Source organism: Anopheles merus, chromosome 2R, assembly GCF_017562075.2.
Source record: "Anopheles merus strain MAF chromosome 2R, AmerM5.1, whole genome shotgun sequence".
NCBI classification, from domain to species: domain Eukaryota; kingdom Metazoa; phylum Arthropoda; class Insecta; order Diptera; family Culicidae; genus Anopheles; species Anopheles merus.
The window spans coordinates 12,776,817-12,795,725 of NC_054082.1; the positions used below are offsets into that span (position 1 = coordinate 12,776,817).

Genomic DNA, 18,909 nt, shown 5'->3' on the forward strand with positions numbered 1-18,909 from the left:
ACGCGGAAAAACAGTCGCTTCCGAAGGTAGCCAAGATGAGGAACAAAGGCAAATGGGTTGGTGACATTGGGTGGTAAGGGGTCACGCGCGTGTGTGTGTGTGTGTGTGCACGCATTCGCGCGCAATTAGCTAACGAGCTAACAGCGACGAACTCTAACTGTCCACGTTTGGACGACGAGAACTGTCCACCATCGCAAGAACACCGACTAACCCACATACACGCACAGACGATGCACACATACACAGGACGGGGGGGGGGGGGAGTCTCCGATGGCAATGGAGTGCAGCTAGAATTCAAGTGCGGTTAATGCACCTCTCCCAACCGCACACGCGCGCCTTTCGTCGTCTCATTAGTTCCCTATTTCTTGCGTCCTCTCGCCAAGGAGTCGCACTATTGCAAGGAAATGCGCGCGTGTGTGTGGGTGTGGGTGGTTCGGTTGTTAGGTGGTCTGGGTAAGGAAAGGAAGATACCACGGTTCCGATATCCGGGTGTCCGTACCGTACAGCACCGGTGTGACCTCGACCCCAGACTAATTGCAGTGTGAGTGTGAGTGTTGGTGCTCCTGTCATACGGCAGCGGTAGCCATTATTAATTTCGTCTAATCGCTGTCCAAGCGGCGGCTCCAAGGCAAGGGTTCCGATAGTGCACCGTGCCGTGCGTGCGTGTGTGTGAATAATAACGGCATGTGCACGGCACTTCCACCGCCAGCGCAGTCGCGGCCAAACAGTGTGATCGACATTTTGCCTCAGAAGCTTCCACAACATCCTTGCCTGCAGTCCTAGGAGGTGTGTTAGAGAGAGAGAGAGAGAGAGAGAGAGAGAGAGAGAGAGAGAGAGAGAGAGAGAGAGCGCGAAAAGATCGTTCGGCAGACAGGTTGACACTGGGACGAGCGTGTGATGTGAGGGTGTTCATTGACGTTTTCTTGCGATTTTACTAGCTGGACCGCACCGATGCAGCGTCACAGCCTCCAGCAGCTCCAGTGATGTTTATTGACTCACGCGCTTACTGCAAGACGCCTTCTCCCCCCCCCCCCCCCTGGCACACCCTCTCTTGCCCCCAAACCGGGCCGATGCATCTCACGAATGCGGTGGTGCGTACGTACAGATTGCAAATTGCACCGCCAATGTGCTACTGCTAGTAGCGGGTACACGCACTGCACTCACGAGTGCATATTCACTCGCTCGGACCACTAGCACTGGACCGACCGGGAAGGGAGGAGGTGGGGGGCTGCAACAGTATCAACTGGTTTTGCAATGGTTCAACTCTTCTACTACGACAACAGCCGCTGCCACCGCGCCGCCGTAGCCGCCCTTCCCATTTAATAAGCCACTGTCCTTTTTCATCTTAAAACGCTGAAGCCACTGAAGCCTCCGTCTCGTTCGCACACACACACACACACCAAGCGGGGTTCGAGTTCCAGCAGGTTCCAATCCGGACGAATCCATCCAGCGTGTGTGTGTGTCTGTGCGCGCACAGCAGCTACGGACCGGTGTGTGTGTGTGTGTGTATGTGACCCGGGGAAGGCGAAGAGGGAGGGTTACTTAACGCACACGCGGGTGCAAGTGCACTACAAAGAAGCCCGCGCCTGAGCACTCGCCACAGTCTACTACCGCGCGCTCATCACGACGGACGCAGAACGATCGCGAACGAGCGAACGAACGCAGTGAAACTGAAGAAGCAAAAAGAAGAGAGGCAACAAGAACGAACGCTTCGAACTCGTCCGAAAGGAGTTGAAGTCCTTCCCTTTTCAACTTTGCAGCGCGCTTCGTGTCAATGGGGCTGGTGGCTCGTGTGCGGTGCATGCGCTAACGATTCCTGGTGCCCCTCGCACGCGTCCATAGTTTATATGGCGGATCTGTCCTTTTTCGAGCAAGGATAAAGCAAGGTTCAGTGATTGCCGAAAGGTTCGCGTTTGTGGAGTGATTTTGCCGCGCAACGGAGTGAAAGACAGACAGTGTGGAGGGAAGTGAAGTGACACCGTGCTGGCTGGGGGTTCGATTTTCTGTGCTGTGGGATTTATTTAACTTTGTGGGTGGGTGCTTGTGAAAGGTGTAATCAACGGTGAAGCAGTTGCGAGCGGACGCTGCCATTTTGCGATTCCCCAAAACGGCGCAGTAGGCTTAGTGAGTGAGGAGCGAAGGTTCCGAGCCTTGACGTTTGGCTGTCAGTGTGCAGTGTGACAAGTGAGCACAAAACACATACAAAAAGAGGAAGAAGGAAACACAACCACACCATGCGTGACTTTGCGAGTCTGTTTGGTGGTCAGTATCAAACAATATTCGGCGGCAGTCCGAGCTGCGCTGGCGGCAGTGGCAGTTTGGGCGGCAGCAGCAGCAGCAGCGGGGACTGCTGCTCCTCGTCGGGCGGTGGCGGCAGCTCCGGGACGTCACAGCGCCGCCGGTCAGTGAGCCTCGGTCCGTTCCGGCGCCGGATTCGGAGTGAATTTTCCCTGCTCGACTATTTCTTCCACCAACCGAAGCATGGCCGACACACGCGCTACCCCAACCGTAAGTATGACGCAGCAGCAGCAGCAATGGAGGGAGGGTGCTTTTGCATTTGTTTAGTAAAATCGAGCGCGACAGTGTTTGTGGCGGAAGGAAAATTGTGTCTCGGCTTGTGCGGAGATTCGGAACCGGGCCAACGGACCATAGTCGGAGGCCTGCGTGTTTGCGTTCGCTCTGGCTGCAGAAATCCCTCCCCTTTCGGTGGATGGATTGCACTCAAACGAGCCTTCCCCGGTGCAGAAGCGATACCACATTCTCGTGCCGAGACGCAGAAGTCGAGCCGCACACACGCCGCCGAGCGTGAGCGCACGTGGGGGGGCTTGACACTCGCAATGCAAACGGAAAAACAGGCAGCCTCCGAGTGCTGGTGATCTTTACGGGAGGAAGAGGGGAGTGAGGTGCCGTGATCGAAGGGACGGGGCAACGCAAGACTTGGTGGCGGGATGTTGAAATCATGCGCTCGCATCGAAGGGCAACAAGTGTAAACCCATCGCCACCCGATCACCCGATCCGATCGGTGTCCAAATTTCTGCGCCTACCTACCGATCGCGGGGACCCGGTTTTCTTCTTCTTCGGCTTCTTGTCGTGAGAAGGCTAGAAGACTTGAGCGCGTAGCAAGCTGCAGCACCATGCAGCAGTGGCAGCACTTTGTGCAAGGAAAAGGAAAACCTGTACCGACACACACACACACACACACACACACACACACACACACACACACACACACACACACACACACACAAGAGTGTTGGCGCAACAAGCTCCGACATCTTGATATGCGCGCACTGCACATTGGCTGGGTGTTTTCGCGCCCAGTGCCTTGCATGACAGAACCTTCCCAAATGTCAAACGCCCGATGTTGTTGGTTTGGAAAATTCCACTCGATCACCAGCATTGTTACCTGGCCGGGGTACGTCTATTTCCGCGTACGCCACACGCCATACGACAGCCAAGACATTCCCCGCAGGCGCGCATTCTTTGCGCGTGTTTAACCTTAACCGCATGGTGTACCTTGTTTGGCGTATTGTGTCATAGGGCACCATCTCTCTCTCTCTCTCTCTCTCTCTCTCTCTCTCTCTCTCTCTCTCTCTCTCTCTCTCTCTCTCTCTCTTCTCTCTCTCTCTCTCTCTCTCTCTCTCTCTCTCTCTCTCTCTTTATCTATCTCTGTCACTCTCTTTGTATCCCTCTCTATCCCTGTATCTCTACTGTCCCGCTGGACACCACGAGATAGCGCCCGATATCGCCTAATTGCCGGGGACAGTAACGACATCCATTCGGCGGGGTTGTAAGAATATTGAATTATATGCATGATCCGACCCGTCCGGCCGATCGGACGATCATTATTTTCCACCACCACCATCTTGGAGTAACGAATAAGTCTTGCTCTATAAGCTCGTGTCACGTTGCGAAGAATAGCTAATTTCTAGTGATCCGTGTGTTCCACAGCTCTGCACATTTACTGTCGAACAAAGCACGCCATTCAGCCGGCACAGGATGCACGCCGGACTGGCCGCTTCAACTGGGCTGCAGGGAGTGTTAGTGTGTGCCTTATGTTCTGCTGTGTCTCAGTCCCTCGGGGATGCCGAGGTGAGCGACTGTGTGGCTGAACGGCCAACCGAACCGTTCGAACAGGCCAAACCAGTATTTGATGGACAGCGCGGGCTACACCATCAATCGAAACGCGCCCGTTTTGTGCTGCACGCGCTCCGGGATGATCGTTCTTGGTGGAAAGGGCGGGGGTGGGGGCGTAATTTGTGGTTGATTGATTTTAGGAAGCGATTTCGGATTACAGGTGCTTATGCTCACGTTTCAGACAAGCCGCCTTCCCAACCCCCAATTGGGTATGGGATTAATGGACATTAGCAGTAGCTGAGTAGCGTGGTAGCTAGGAGCTTTCGCTAGCGATTGGAATCATTTGGTGGGTTGCCTTTCGATCGTATGTTGTATAACGTTCAATTGTTGGTATTAGCGGCAGGAGTGGCATTAGTAGACAGGGTAGAATTACATTTCGTCATGCCTTGCCTACCGTTGTGCAGTTAGTAGAAAGGTGCCCACTCTCCCAGTAGCAGCCGGCGTTAGGGCGCAAAACGAACACTGTGCAGAATATGTGCGCGGAAGCAGTTCGACGTTAAGCAGGTGCGCAATCAAACCGGTCCCGTGGTGTAGTTGGCAGGGGGATCACCTAACAATAGGGGGACCACCCGTTCAGGGTTCGGTCCTCGAAAAATGATGTGATTTTGTGACTGTAAGGAGATTAGTAAAGGGAAGGATATATAGAGAGCATATATCATCTAAAAATACATTATCAATAAGTGAGAACCCTTCAGCAAAAGTGAGATTGAGAAAATCGCTTTCTAGCACAATTCTCTCCACTTAAGCTGATGTTGTCAGGCGTGTTTGTTTTGTGACGGCTGTGTGCTGCTAAACTGTTGCGCCATCTATTTGTCAGAAAAACAACTACTACAACTTTCAAAAACAACCTTTACGTCACTTTTAACAGCGTCAAGTCGATAACATCTCACTTACTCGCCGCTTACAAAACTGCGATAAAAAACATACATTTTATAAATTCCATCGGCTAGATTCTAGCACCCACTGTTGGGTGATACGCAAACAAACCCCTTCCAACGTCTCTCAGCTCCCCAGCTAGGACAACGGATAACGGATCGGACCACCCTCCTAACCCTTCTCCCAGGGCTAATGATTTTAACCCCTGCATGGTTCCTTGAAGAACGAACGGCAGCCGGGTAAAGGGCGCGTAATGGGGGCCCCTGCGACGAGACGAGACCATTACCATATCCTGTTACCTCTACCGTTTTGACCCTCTGCTCTGCACCCTGCTGACCGATTGCTGAAAGGGAGATCCAAACACACACGCACACGCCCTTCTTCCCTTACCCACGCGCCCCCCTTTTCCGCCCTTTTTGCATACGCCCGGTAACGCTTCGTTTGCGTGTCATGTGGGACACAAATGTGTACCGATAATTATCAGGCACACACAGACCCACCTCATTGCCGCTTTTCTACACACCCTTCCCTTGCACCGCCGGGCGCGTACGCCGATGGCCAATGTCGTCGGAAAGCGACAACAACGACGCAGCAGATTTCTACCGACTACCGGCCGTCGTGTGCGATACGTTGTTTAGCAGCAGCAGCAGCAGCACCGTCGGGAAAGTTCTCCACTTTAATTGACTGTCCGAGGTAGGTGTAGGTCGACACCCTGCGCAGTTCTCAAACGTGCAACGTGGTTGGCCTTTCCGGGAGCGCGTATGAGGAAGGGATGCGCGAGATTTGAATGAGCGAAGGGATTTGATAAACGCGCACGCTGTTTATGCAACTCCGAGCCGGTGTTACGTAACGGTGGGGAATGGGGGGGTGGGGGGTGGGGGGAGACAGGGGATCCCCGGGGTCGGGAGTCGGGATGAGCTTGCAACATGTCGCTCTGTTTGATGCTGGATTCAGAATTAACTGGAGATGAGTGCGCGCGGAGTCGGCAAACAGTTGGGTACTGACGGTTTGCTATGACGTCGGTATTTGTCCGTCGGTCACTGCGAGTGAATGCAAATGTTAATTGCTCATTTGTCGTTTAGGTTGATAATGTTGCCCGTTTAACCAGGCTCGCAACTGTAGCCGCCAGACACCGGTCACTGCTGATCGATTCGCCTTCAGGATCTAGCCGAGCGTGTGCGCTAATGAGTTCAGGTGCGCCGCATGCGTATGACGCACCAACGGCCAGAGGAATTTAACGCCATCAGGGCAGCAAGAACACATGCACCGGAATGTTGACACACAGCAACTTCTGGTCGCTTCGATCGTCCTGGCCGGTGATCTTCACCAGGGTCAAGGAGTACCTGTTTCTTTCGGTGTGCGCTGTTTTGTGTTCGGTTTTGCATTTTGTACCGCAACCCGCCGCCGGCCTTCATCGGACCGGGTGGCCATCGTTGTCTTTTTATTGTTACTACTTTTCATGGCCAGTAATTGTCGCTCCCCGAGCCGCCTCTCGCACCGGCTTGCCGCCAACTCGGCACTCGGTGCGATCGCGATCGTCCTGAGCTGATTGTCACTCGCGGCACTCGAGGACAATTAATTACGCGTGCTGAACTTCAATCTGTTGCCCGCTTTGTCGATGGACCTGTTTTTTTTTTTTTTACTTGTCATTCGGTGTGCGACATTTCAGTGTCATTTGTGAAGAAGTGCCTTGATGGATGGGGCTGTAACGATAACAAACAAAAGAAAAGCTCGCTGATAAGTGATCGGCACCGGTACACTCCACCAACGGTGCGTTTTTTTAACACCGAGCCACACACTCTTGCACGTCCTTCTAGCGATTTCCCATTAAGGCAGGTTTGTGCCAAGACTCTCGTCCTTCGTGGCCATCTCCCCGTGGCAAGAGTGTATGTGTGTGTGTGTGTGTGTGTTTCAATTTCGCTTGCGCGTGTGCTCGCGGAAGGCGAACACCGATACGTCTTTACGCAAATGGTTGCAAACAGCAAGAACAAAAAAACAACACAAAAACACAATAAAAAAAAGGCCCGATAAGGTTACACACGGCTAACGGAAGAATTACTAACGGTCGGTCTCGGGAGGAGAGCAAAAAATGGCCCCATCCCCCCCCCCCCCAAAACAATACACAAACCGGCTGGAAAGTGCACTCGCAATTATGATTTCCACATGACTGGCTAGCGATAGTGGATCGAAGACCACCGCACCTCTAAGCGGTCGGACGCACACTTCACCTGCTGCACCCGATGCACCTACCAAGCACACACACACACACGGAGTGCAACCTTGCAACATTCGCAAGTGTCTCTTGTGGGTAGCGCTCTCCGTTCGAGGTGTGTGTGTTGTCCAGTCAATGGAGCGCGGCAAAATACGACGGCCGCAAGAACCGCTCTTCTTGATGGGTGGGGGAGATCGAGGGGAAAGGGCAGTAGGGTGGCCTCTTGGAATGTGTGCTCGTACATGAGGCATCTAGTCGATAAGCATAGATTTTCCGAATCGGTCAAATGGCTGCACTGGTGGGGAGGAGATAGTGAGTCCCAAGGTCGAACGAAGCTCGCTTCGGTCGGTATGCATTAGATTGGAGTTTCTTGTTTTTCTCCATGCCCTGCCAGCGTGTGTATGCAAGAGAGAGTGTGTATGTATCAGGTCGGTTCGATGTATGTTTTATTTAATTTAACAAAACGAGAGGGATTAATTGCAGTGGTGTGTGTGAGCCAACGCTTTAGGGCATTGAGGGTACAGGCCGGTTAGGGAGGGTTTGTTTTTTTTCGTAAACTGGTATTAAAAAGCCCTAAGAACTGCAATTAAATATCATGAGCATCGTGTATGCTTGTACATGCCTTGAGAAAGGAACTCAATCAATGTCTGTTGAAAATCTGTACTAGATGCCAAGATTTTCTGAAACTGACTCTGCTGAAACAGATAGCGATCTGGATCATTAACTGAATTATATTATGGATTGTTGACATAATTTGAGGTTTCAAATGTCAAACTGCATAGGGAAAACACAATTGATATCGTAAAATATCCCATTGTTGGAGCTAAGGTATCTCTTCTCCTCTCTATGTGCAAATTCTAGCTAGACCTTACGGGCATTAATTAAGTTTGTTACTTCCTGGGTACTAACATGACTAATTGTCTACCCTAAATGTCTACGCCGAAATTACAAAAGAACTGTTGCCGAATGGAAGGGTATTCGATAATTATGGCAGTGGAATCAGCCGCTAGATCGGAGTAGGTACTCTATCGGGTTTTGAACAGTTTCACGATTCATTTCAAGACTGAGATTGATCCAGCTACAGTTTTTGTATCAGAATACAATTTAAGGACCAAAAGGGGTTCGGAATCAGTTCCAGGAATGGCTTGGGTACGGTTACAGTGCCAGGAACGCAATGGGTCGTCAATTCAAGGATCTATACAAATGCAGAATTGATTCCAGAATCAGTTCCAGTGTCGGTATAGGTTTAGGGACATTCTCAGGTCATTGAAACAAGTGCAGGATCAGTTCCAAGATCAATACAGGATCAGCGTCAATCGTACGATCGGTTTGAGTATGAGGGATTCCGTTCCAGAAACGATATAGGTTAAATATCAGATCCTGGACCGACTTGACTTCCAGCAGACGGTGGAGATCGATACTTAGATTACTAAGATATCTCAGAGTTCGCGTATGCAGAAATCAACATTTAGAAAATCTCTTTATCTCAACATTATCTTCCAAGCTGCGAACAAGAGCACGAGGAAGCATGTATCGCACGTCAAGAATGACGCATCCGGCAGAAGCAACCTCGCCAACCGTAAGGCAAACGGCGGTGGCGGCGTATGCAAATATAGTCCGCGGTTAGCTGTCGAACCAAAGCAAGATGGTGGCTTACTGTAAACAATCCGCCCGCTGCCGAACCAGTCCCGGGGCTCGCTGCGGTCGATGTTAAGGGCGCAATCGGTTTATTTGAATATCGAATAGACGGATGGACGGACACTGACAGCACACACCATGTCCCGTTGCCGTGGGGATGTCGTTCGAATGCAAATCGGCCCACCGTCCCAAAGCCGTGTGTGTGTGGTCAGTGTGTGTGCATGATGGGCTCCCGATTATAAATCACACAACGCCTCGCGTGTAATTATTTTATGAATCTCCTCCACCACATCCAGGAGATGGTAATTTGCTAATGAATGCCTTCGGCCGAGTCGATCGGCTCACGTGTCGGCGGGCCGATCCTGTTTGCGTGTGCTGATGGATGTTGTGGATGCAGATTGATGGGGTGTGGCCGGCCAGAGCGCTGTTGCCGCTGCTCCCAAAAGACCCAAGGACATGACATTTAGCATTGCCACTCATTACCAATAGGGCTTTTCGATTTTATTTTTTTTACCTTCACGTTTTGGGAGAGAATAGTTGCGTTCAATTTCCAACTGAAGAGTGGATTGTTGCACGCAGTCGTTCAATTGCGGGCGAGAGTGTATGTGAATGAAAAAACTGAAACTACGCTACACACCACCTTAATATACCCCCTTCCGTTTGGTATGAGCACCTTGAACTTTTGATGATGTTCTTCTTTTTTTTGCTTCCTTGCAAGCTCTTTTGAATATTTGAAACCATTCTTTAAGCGCTATCTTGGGGGGCCTGGCGTCGATTTCGATTGTTCGATAATAAAAAAAAAAATGCGGCCATTTCCATCGAATCCAAGCAACCTTCGCTGCGTTCGGACGGAACGTTTTGTTCTCCTTGCGAAAAACATGCTTTTGATGATTTCTTTCGTCCCGTGCCGACGATGCACAGTAGGCGCTGACTGATCGCAATCACGCGATCAAGTACGATTCACCCGTGGCCAGTGAAGCGTTACGCCTGATTTACGCATTTATGTTTGATCGCAAATTAATGTCTTCTTTCGGCGGGTTGTGGATTCAATGATACGGTTGAGTACCGCTTGTAATTAATCACCGGTTCCCTCACACACCCCCTCACCATTGAAGAGGTGTGGCCGTATGTCCGGCGCACATGTCATTAACACGTTTTTGGTCGCCGCGGGTAGGTGCGGGTGACAGCGTGCCCCTTCCGATCGATGGGCATTTAATTGCCTCCATGTGAGAGCTAACAGTGGAATCGTTTTCTCGCGCTTTCGTTTTGGCCCTTCGAACCGGATTTGTGTGCAAAAATTCTCGGGGCTGGATTAGCGGGTGGATGCACCACGTGACGTCCGCTAATTGATCGTACAGGTGCTTAAGGATATGTGTGGGATTTGTACGATGTTCCCGCTCGGTTGGAGGATCATGTGGGCGCACCGATCAAGATCCAGTCTGGGCAAAGCTTCTCACGCAAAGCACAATTCCAGAACGCTAATCTCCGCTGCAAGCTGGGTTAGTAATTTGCTTATTATTGTTTTGAGAGAAAAAAAAAAACACCATACCATTAACTGCTATTTGCTTCATCGTGCGTCACAGCACTGTCACCCCGGCAGAGTAAGTGGGATTGAACTTTAGCCCTTCCATGCTGCCAACTGCCTTACCTGAGCTGTCTTTCTGCACAGCCACAATTACTGCGCTCATTGATGCGCACGAGTGCTAGAATGATTGCAACGGTCCTTTCCCTTTCCACGCCTTCTCACGCCAGAGGGGAAGGGGGTAATCGAGCCCGGGCGGAACAGGTTCAACTGCAACTTGGCCGGTCAAAAGCGGTGGTGCAGTGATGTGGTAAATTAGCCAACTAGCTAATCTAGCAGCGGTATACACAGCAAATCGTGCTGTCGATTAGTAGTAGCAGATAAATCACACACACGCTGTTCGGTGCGGGAAAAAGGATGATGGGTTGGCTGGCTAATCTACCGGAAGTTCACGTGTTGGTGGCATTGTTTCTGGTGGTCGTTCTGGGCACGTTTGAGCAACACCTGCTGCAGATTAATTAATAATTGTTGGATACACGGAAGGATGATTAAAGGATGCTACGCGCAGGGGAAAAAGTTGATATAATTTGCACAATCACGATTCGATGGCGCATTGCATTCAATGCAGAGCTGTTTGTTTTTTTTGCAATTTAGGTAAGGTCCTACACATTAAAGAATATTTAAATAGTTCTAATAACAGTGACCGCTAGCATCACGTTTAAGGAAGTACGCCTCAAATCCATTCTCTTTTTTCCATTGCCAATTATTAGAGTTGTTGTTGTTCTATGACTACTACCCAAGCACTATCATTAAAATGCGTTTTATTCATATTACTATTGATGGAATACTTTCAACCCCAATGGACATAATTATTTGAATGTGATGATTCATAAAAAAAAAATATACACAAGATGTATAAGCAACACGGTCTTTATGGTCATTCTCTATCAATCAGTTCAAAACAGTTTTACAGGGTTTTCCAAGAGTTCTCACTGTTGTGGGACACTATCGGCCGTATCGGGGAGCTTGTTCATTCCCGGGAACGTTCCCCGCGACGCTCATTTTCACTCATTTCATAGCCCGCTATGATCGAAAATTAGAAAACCATCTAGGTTTTGTTCTGCCCAATCTAGTGGTACAAACCCTGTCCACTCCACCCTGAGCGACTAGCCTTCTTCGACGATACGGCCGTATGTTAACTCTTTCTGAACGGGAAAAGAACTTTACAGGGTTTCCCACGATTTATTGGTCAGTTCCCATGATTTTTTGGTGCGTTCCCACGATTTTTTGGTCGTATCCCATAGATTTTTGGTTCGTTCCCATAATTTATTGGTATTTTCCGATTGGATATCAATACAATTGGACCAACAAATTCTGGGAAACGACCAAAAAATCGTGGGAACGCACCAAAAAAATATGGGAACCCACCAAAAAATGATGGGAACCAACCAATAAATCGTGGGAAACCCTGTATGCCATGTGAATTGGACACTGTAGTACCGTTTGTTGAGCAAATCCAATAGGAATTCCCCAGGAGCCTGTCCAATAGGGATGCGATACAGTCTAATTTCCATCGTATGAAACTCATTTCCAATCAGAAAAAGTCAAAGAAGTGTCCCACAACTATGAGAACCCCTAGCAAAACCCTGTACAGAAGACGTACCGATAAGTTCGGAGTATTTCGATTTCGAAATTGGACGCTTTTTGTATTAATGGAGCAACATATGCTCCAAAGTTGTTTGCACTACTTCTTTCGATTTTGAATGGTACATTTCGGCACCCGGCTCATTGGCCGCTATTTACGCATTGGTCCAGTTTTCGGTTTGACCGTAATGGGTGAAGTGCTGGTCGCGCGGGGCAGATCATGCTCCATTGACCAGAACAAACACTAATTTCAAGGACCAATGTCTAGACCGGGGGTCTCTAAACTATGGCCCATGTGCTCGTGCGATTAGAGCCAATAGTGCGATAACTTTCTAAAGATTAAAACTTATAGTTTATTAGTGAGACTTTTTGGTGTATAAATTTTGGATTTTAAAGCATAATCGAAATCTATAATAGTTATTCTTAGTACTTTTTAGACACTCTAAATAATAAGTAGTAAACAGGGGGGAACATGCGACAATAAATTGCTGCAATTTAAACATAAATTTAGTAGTTAATTTCTGTACAATTATTCAATGCGAAAAAACTGGATAAAAGCTGTTTAAAATTTAAGACCTTTCCCACTTAATTTAATGTCCCTTCCTTTTCTCTTTTCTCCCCATCACAGGAACGTTTATGCTTATGGCCGCCGGCTTCATGTTCATCATCTGCGGTGCGCTCATTCACATCCTTGATCCTTATTTGCTAATATTTAAATGGGTAAGTAGTAGCAGTAAATGCAGAGCAAATTTGCTGCAACACCACAACAAGAGCGACATTTACGTGTGATTTACCATTTAGCATTGCGCGTGCCTTAAGAATACTAAAGGGTTCGATTAAGTTTCGTTCCCCCCCCCCCCGCATTGCTGATGAACGAGCCTCTCAACTTCGTTAACATTCAACGCCTGCCCTGACATTCCCAATGTATTACAAAGCAAAGGCAATTCTGTTTTGCGTACTCTTGGGGAAAGGCGGGGAAGCTCGCGGAAATTTTACGCAACATTAATACGCACCCGATGAAAGTTCCCTCGCAAGATGGATGGGAATGAAGGGGAAAAAAACGACGGCAAATCAACCAAATTCCTAGTCGGTAGTTTCCTTTTAAAAATGCACCTCGCTTGTCGCTTGTGGTACGCCGACATTTATTTATTTATTTTTTTTTTTTGCGCAAAAACTCGTCCAACCGCTCTTTGTGTTGCGTACTTTCGGACTAGACCTTGAAAAATAAATGCAATAAAAAATGCACACCACCAACGCGCGCGCGCGCGCGCAACACTCAACTCCTCTCCTGGTGAACGAACTTGACGCGAAAAAAAGCGCCCTGTTTGTGTAATGAGAGTGTAGTGCGTGTGTGTGTGTGTGTGTGTATGCACCCGGTTTGGACAGTGATTGGCATTCCGAAACACGAAACGAGCACCTCAACAACAGCAAACTACAAGCTTGTCCTCTCCGGGGTCGGTCCCGGTTGTTCCCATGCGCGCACAATCGAACGTCGTCTTCCCGTTGCGCCGTTATTTGCGGGATCGCCACCACGTAATTGCCAGGAGCAGGAAAAACAAAGGAGTGTTGCTGTGTAAACTGATCGTACCGGTTTTTGTTTTTCCTCTTCTTCCCCTCTTTCCATTGCTGCCCCGGATGATGCCCCCTCGGCAGAAACTAATCTTCCAGGAAGGGTCGGAAATTTTCAACCTCTGGCGCACACCGCCCGTCGATCTGTACATCAAGATCTATCTGTTCAACGTGACCAACGCGGAAGACTTTATGGCGGGCCGGGCCGAAACGATGCAGATCGAGGAGGTGGGCCCGTACGTCTACAGGTGAGCGTCTACATTCCCAACTGCTCCAAGGACGAACGCGTACGATCGCGCGCAAAAAAGGGATCGATCGATCGATCGTGCCGATGTTGCTTTACCCCTTATTGCGGCTTCCTGTTTTTTTTTTGTTTCAATGCCTATGTCAATGTGTCTATTTTTACGCACTATTTATAAGGGAGCTGATGTCGCACGACAACATTACGTTCAACGACAATGGGACCGTTTCGACGAGACCGCACCATCCGCTGATCTTTCAGAAGGGCATGTCCGGCAACCTGCGCGAGGATGATGTCTTTATGATGCCCAACATTGCGCTGCTGGTAAGTTTGAGAAGTAATGCGATCGACGCTAAGCTGTAATCTAACTTCGGGAGGTGGCCAAGGAACATCTAACATACCTTTTTTTGGTGTCTCTTCATCATTAAACCGGTTAACACAATGATGGCAAGGTTAAGGCTTAAGTGTCGTCCCTTTCTTACTAATTACAAACGCAAACTTGCAAACTGTAGTAAAGAGTTGGTAATCTTCTTTCCCGAGGATTCACATTTCTCAATACGCACACACTTATTAACCAAAAACCCCTCCCGCCGGAGTGGAAACGGGATGTATGTTGTGGTGGTGGTGACGGTGTAATGCCTGGTAAGTATCACTTTCTCTTCCTTTGGTAGTAACTTTATTTAGTTTAATCCTAAAAATTGCTCCTTTCTTCTCCTTTTCTAGAGCATAGCGCACGTGGCCGCCAAACAGCCGTACTTTATCCGCTGGCCAATCAATCTGCTGATACGGCAAACGAAGGTGCAGCCGCTCGAGCGACAGACGGCGCGCGAGTTTATGTACGGCTATCCGACCACACTGACCACGCTCGGCTACACCTTCCTGCCGAACTGGATATCGTTCGACAAGGTGGGCCTGATCGATCGGGTAAGAATGGGCGAATGGCGGGAGGTCCTCCGTTTAGCAAGCACTAACCGCTCCATTCACTGCTCTACAGATGTACGACTTTGATGATGATTTCGAAACGTTCTACACGGGAGAGACGACGGCGAGCGTTTCCGGCCTGTACGATACCTACCTCGGGTCGCCGGACCTTGCCCAGTGGAATGGGAGCCATTGCAGCAACATCCGCAACGCGTCCGACGGTACCAAGTTTAAGAGCTTCATCGAGCCGGACGATCAGCTGCTGTTCTTCCGGAAAAGCATGTGCCGTGCGCAGATACTGGTGAGCAGTGCGCTGCGTGAAACAGCGCAAGCACAAGAACATTGGGAGCGAATAAATAATGTGACATTGTCTTTTTCTTTTTTTTTAGATCCAAAACGGTACCGACTACGAGGTGGACGGGCTGAAGGCAACCAAGTTTGTGTTTGAGGAAAATGCGCTCGATAACGGCGAGTACGATCCGCGCAACAAGTGCTACTGTCGCAAGGGTAAGGATCTCCACTTTTGTGCTAAACAAAGGGTAATTTTTTTATGTAAAACCCTCTTCCCAACACACACACACACACACACACACACACCAGGTAACTGTTTGCCGCGTGGTCTGATCGACGTTACCAGCTGCTACTACGGCTTCCCGATCGCCCTCAGCTATCCGCACTTTCTCGACGCCGATCCGAAGGTGCGGTCACACGTGAACGGTTCCCGGCCGGATCCGATAGCCCACCGGAGCCATTTCATGATCAATCCGGTAAGCAAACAAACGGAGGCGAACATTGCCATTCAGAATGAAGCCCATTAACCCCCCCCCCCCCTTACCATTTGTTACGACTGTTTCCGCACTCGCACTCGACACGCAGATATCGGGACTTCCGCTGGAGCTGTCGGTCAAGTTCCAGATAAACATGGTACTGGACGATCTGAGCAGTATGGCACACTGCGAGAAGTTCTCCAAGCTCGTCGTGCCGGCACTCTGGTTCGAAATTGTAAGTGTACCGTACCGGTTGGTGTGTTTCCTCCGCCCAGGCATGTTCATCTCAACGCGCATGAGCCTTTCGCCCTCGTCGCCTCCATCGCCGGTGCTCAGTAACTATAATAACTATCGCAATGTTTCATTATCCTAACCAAACCTGGCCGCATGTGTGTCATTCGTGTTTTCGTTCCATTGATGCTGGGTTGAGAGCGGAGTGAGAAAATGCAAGTGTGTGTGTTTGTGAGTGTGTGTGTTTGTGCATGTGTGTATGCGTGTACCAAAGAAGACATCCCTCCGCCATCCGCTTTCTCATACACATTTAATCTCACATGGCTTACCAACACACCGCATCACATTCTTTTTCGTTCACAATTGCGCCTTCCCCTCAGGCGAAGACTTCATTTCCCTCCACGATCTTGTGCAGCATACAAAAACCGCCCGCCGCTCAATGTCGTAACTGGAAATGGGGGTGTAAAAAACACTGACCCCCCCTCCCGTTAGCCCCACCGTGACCGTTATTAACGTTTCTTTCTTTGCTGCATCTCTTCCTTTTTTTCTCCGAACTTTTGTTTTTCCTTTCTCATGCGCCTCCACCAGATGATGCCAGGGCTGCCGCCAACGCTGCTGTCGCGCTTCCTCTTCTACCTGAAGATACTGCCGTTCGGCGACCAGGTGGTAAAGCACAGCCTGCTCGCATTCGGCGGCATCCTGCTGCTCGTTGCCATCACGAAGGTGTCGCTGACGCTCTCGTCCGCCTACTCGTCCGCGTACCGCATCTCGAACGAGCTGCGGGAAAGCCTCTGGTAGTAGCCTAGGGGAAAAGGACAGACAGCACACACCCAACAACAACAACAACAACAACACCAGGCCAAAACTGAATTGCTTTCATCTCGAGCAGGGGATGACAAGCATGCAAGACTAGTTGTAGGAGATTTCAGCTTAATTGTTTTAAGTTTTGTAACTAGGCTAAGGCTAGCTGTTAATAAACTGGCTATAGAAGAAGTAGAACCACTCGGTCGAGACTCCGTCCAGCTGCTCCAATTGCTACCGCTAGCGCACAACAGATGGCGCTTGCTTCGGATACGGGCAGTTGAAGGTCATGGGTACGTTCGTGCACGATAAGTTTCTTTAAAATCGTTTCTGTTTTATTCATATACAAACACGAAAGCTTCTCTCTTTAACTAAATGATTGGGTGTTGGGGTTGCGGGGGTAGGTGGGTTGGATAAAGGACAAGAGAGTGGGGGGGGGGGGGGGAGGGGTTCATAAAACTTACTAAAAAGGTAAACAATGTTTCTCGCAATGCAAAACTCTTTCAGTTTGAATCATCCACACGCAGATTCAGACGTTCGATGCGTTTTAAGGGATAAAGGGGTGAACGAACTATATATCTACTGCCGGCTTGTGCTGTTGTGCTGCCGGTTCGCTGTTCACGCCGATGATGCTGATGCTGATAATGATAACTTAGCTGCTCTAGTACCACCACCACTAGTTCGCTTCTCTTTTTTTTATTTGGCAGAAGCAACGTGGCGTCGTCAAAACACAATGTAACATTCCAAAATGAAACTAGAACGGTGAGGAGGAGAGAAGCGCCAATTAGAATGTCGTTTTACTTTGCCCAACTTCCCAACCCCGCATCCTTCCGCTTACCTACAAGTGTAAAGTTTCAGCGCCGTGCTTTGCGTGCATTTATTTCCGGCCCTTATCGGGCGCATCCCGATCAAGATCGTCCTCCAGGTGCTTCTTGTAGCCCCTCGGTGGCTTGATCTGCGCGTGGGAGAAGAAGAATGAAGAAAAAAGCTCATTAATCCGAACCCCGGCGGTGGGCGCCTTCCAAACCAAGGCATCTCCCTCGCACGTACCGATACTTTAGTGAACGAACGATCGATGCCGTGCCGATTTCTGGCCACGATGAAGTAGGCACCCTCGTCCGCGACCACTGCTTCCTTGATCGAGAATCGAATGTAGTCCGCGTGCACTTCCTTCACCGTTCGCGGCGAGTTGGTCAAATCTTTCGTGCCCTTCATCCATTGAACTGTTTGAGCAGGGCGCCAAAGAGGAAGCAAAAAGACGCGGGAGGGAAAGAGAGAGAGAGAGAGAGAGAGAGAGAGAGAGAGAGAGAAACAATAAAGGGAATACGCTCATTAGGGGGCTTGCCTTCCGCGTCGACCAGGTGCACTACCACCACTTACTCTTCGGTTTCGGGTCGCCGATGATTTTGAACGCCATCGACAGCGTGTCGCCCTGTCTGATCTTGATCTCGGGCTGCGGCCGGGACATGAAGATCGGTGGCTTCGCGCCCTTGATCGCGTTCGGGTTGATGATGTCGACGTGCGAGGAGGATTCCGCCTTGCCGAACGCGTTCGTCGCCCGGCACACGTACCGGCCGGACGCGTCCATCGTGGCCGCCGTAATGCACAGCGCAAACAGGCCCGTGCCGTCGCTGTACGTGCGCACCTTCGGCGGCTTGCCGGTGACCGGGTAGCGGTCGCGGAACCACTGCACCTCACAGTTGCCCTGCACCTCCACCACCAGACAGATGTTGCCGCCGGACGGGATCGAGTAGTCGGCCAGCCCCTGGTAGAAGTGGGGCAGGTTCGGGTTCCGGTGGTACACGCTGTGCGTGCGCTCCATCAGCACCTTCTCCTTGCTGACGAACTGCACGTTGTGGCTGATCGCGTCGCTGCAGCCGCCGCTCTCCGCCTCGCACGTGTACGTGCCCGAGTCTTCCTCGCCCGGGCTGGTCACGATCAGCTTGCAGGTACCGTCGGCATGGTCGTACTGCTCGTACTTGTCGCCCGGGATGATGTACTCGCCGTCCTTGATCCAGGCAATGTTCGGCCGGGGCGTACCGCGCACCCGGCACTCCAGCACGATCTCGTTCGAGTGCAGCGAGTACGTTTCTTTTGGTGGGGAAATATCGGGGAAATATGTCGGGAAGGAAAATTGACATCACGCCCAAGAGCAGGATTAGCATGGGGGGCGGTTTGGGGGGGTTTTTGGGGGTGATTCGATTGGCCTCCAGGTGACATTCTCGGCACCTTCAGTTCTTTTGCCCCACCCGTAGTCATGTAGAGCACAGGTACGATTTATCAAATGCGGACACACGCAAACACACGGAACGACAGTTACCGATATACACATATACAGAAGAATCATACA

At 50.2% G+C, this 18,909-nt stretch overlaps 2 protein-coding genes across 3 annotated transcripts in view; one reads left to right on the top strand and one right to left on the bottom strand.

Moving 5' to 3' along the window:
- Positions 1-1,249: 1,249 nt before the first annotated feature.
- On the top strand, positions 1,250-16,870 carry LOC121590759 (scavenger receptor class B member 1). 2 transcript variants are annotated; one of them, XM_041910706.1, is made up of 10 exons: positions 1,255-2,508; positions 12,658-12,749; positions 13,683-13,846; positions 14,019-14,163; positions 14,563-14,763; positions 14,834-15,061; positions 15,150-15,267; positions 15,361-15,527; positions 15,637-15,762; positions 16,347-16,870. In XM_041910706.1, the coding sequence occupies exons 1-10, from the start codon at positions 2,235-2,237 to the stop codon at positions 16,554-16,556; spliced, it is 1,725 nt and encodes a 574-aa protein (XP_041766640.1). In that variant the 5' UTR covers positions 1,255-2,234; the 3' UTR covers positions 16,557-16,870. The 2 variants fall into 2 exon arrangements, with proteins under 2 accessions (XP_041766642.1, XP_041766640.1); XM_041910708.1 differs by lacking the exon at positions 15,637-15,762 and having other exon boundaries at positions 1,250-2,508.
- A 2-nt stretch (positions 16,871-16,872) lies between these two features.
- Positions 16,873-18,909, bottom strand: part of LOC121590020 — a 32,832-nt gene continuing 30,795 nt past the window's right edge. The window contains exons 16-19 of the mRNA XM_041909350.1: positions 17,940-18,650; positions 17,610-17,782; positions 17,398-17,514; positions 16,873-17,313 (exon numbers count right to left, since the gene is read on the bottom strand). Coding sequence (XP_041765284.1) covers positions 17,437-17,514; positions 17,610-17,782; positions 17,940-18,650 — 962 coding nt within the window. The 3' untranslated portion in view covers positions 16,873-17,313; positions 17,398-17,436. The remainder of the gene's footprint in view (positions 17,314-17,397; positions 17,515-17,609; positions 17,783-17,939; positions 18,651-18,909) is intronic.

What these genes read in the sequence shown, in the direction of transcription:
- LOC121590759 (XM_041910706.1), top strand. Translation starts at nt 2,235, where the DNA reads ATGCGTGACTTTGCGAGTCTGTTTGGTGGTCAGTATCAAACAATATTC. An exon ending in ACACACGCGCTACCCCAACC is followed by an intron (nt 2,509 to 12,657) that starts GTAAGTATGACG and finishes TCCCCATCACAG; the next exon opens with GAACGTTTATGCTTATGGCC. An exon ending in GCCATTTCATGATCAATCCG is followed by an intron (nt 15,528 to 15,636) that starts GTAAGCAAACAA and finishes CTCGACACGCAG; the next exon opens with ATATCGGGACTTCCGCTGGA.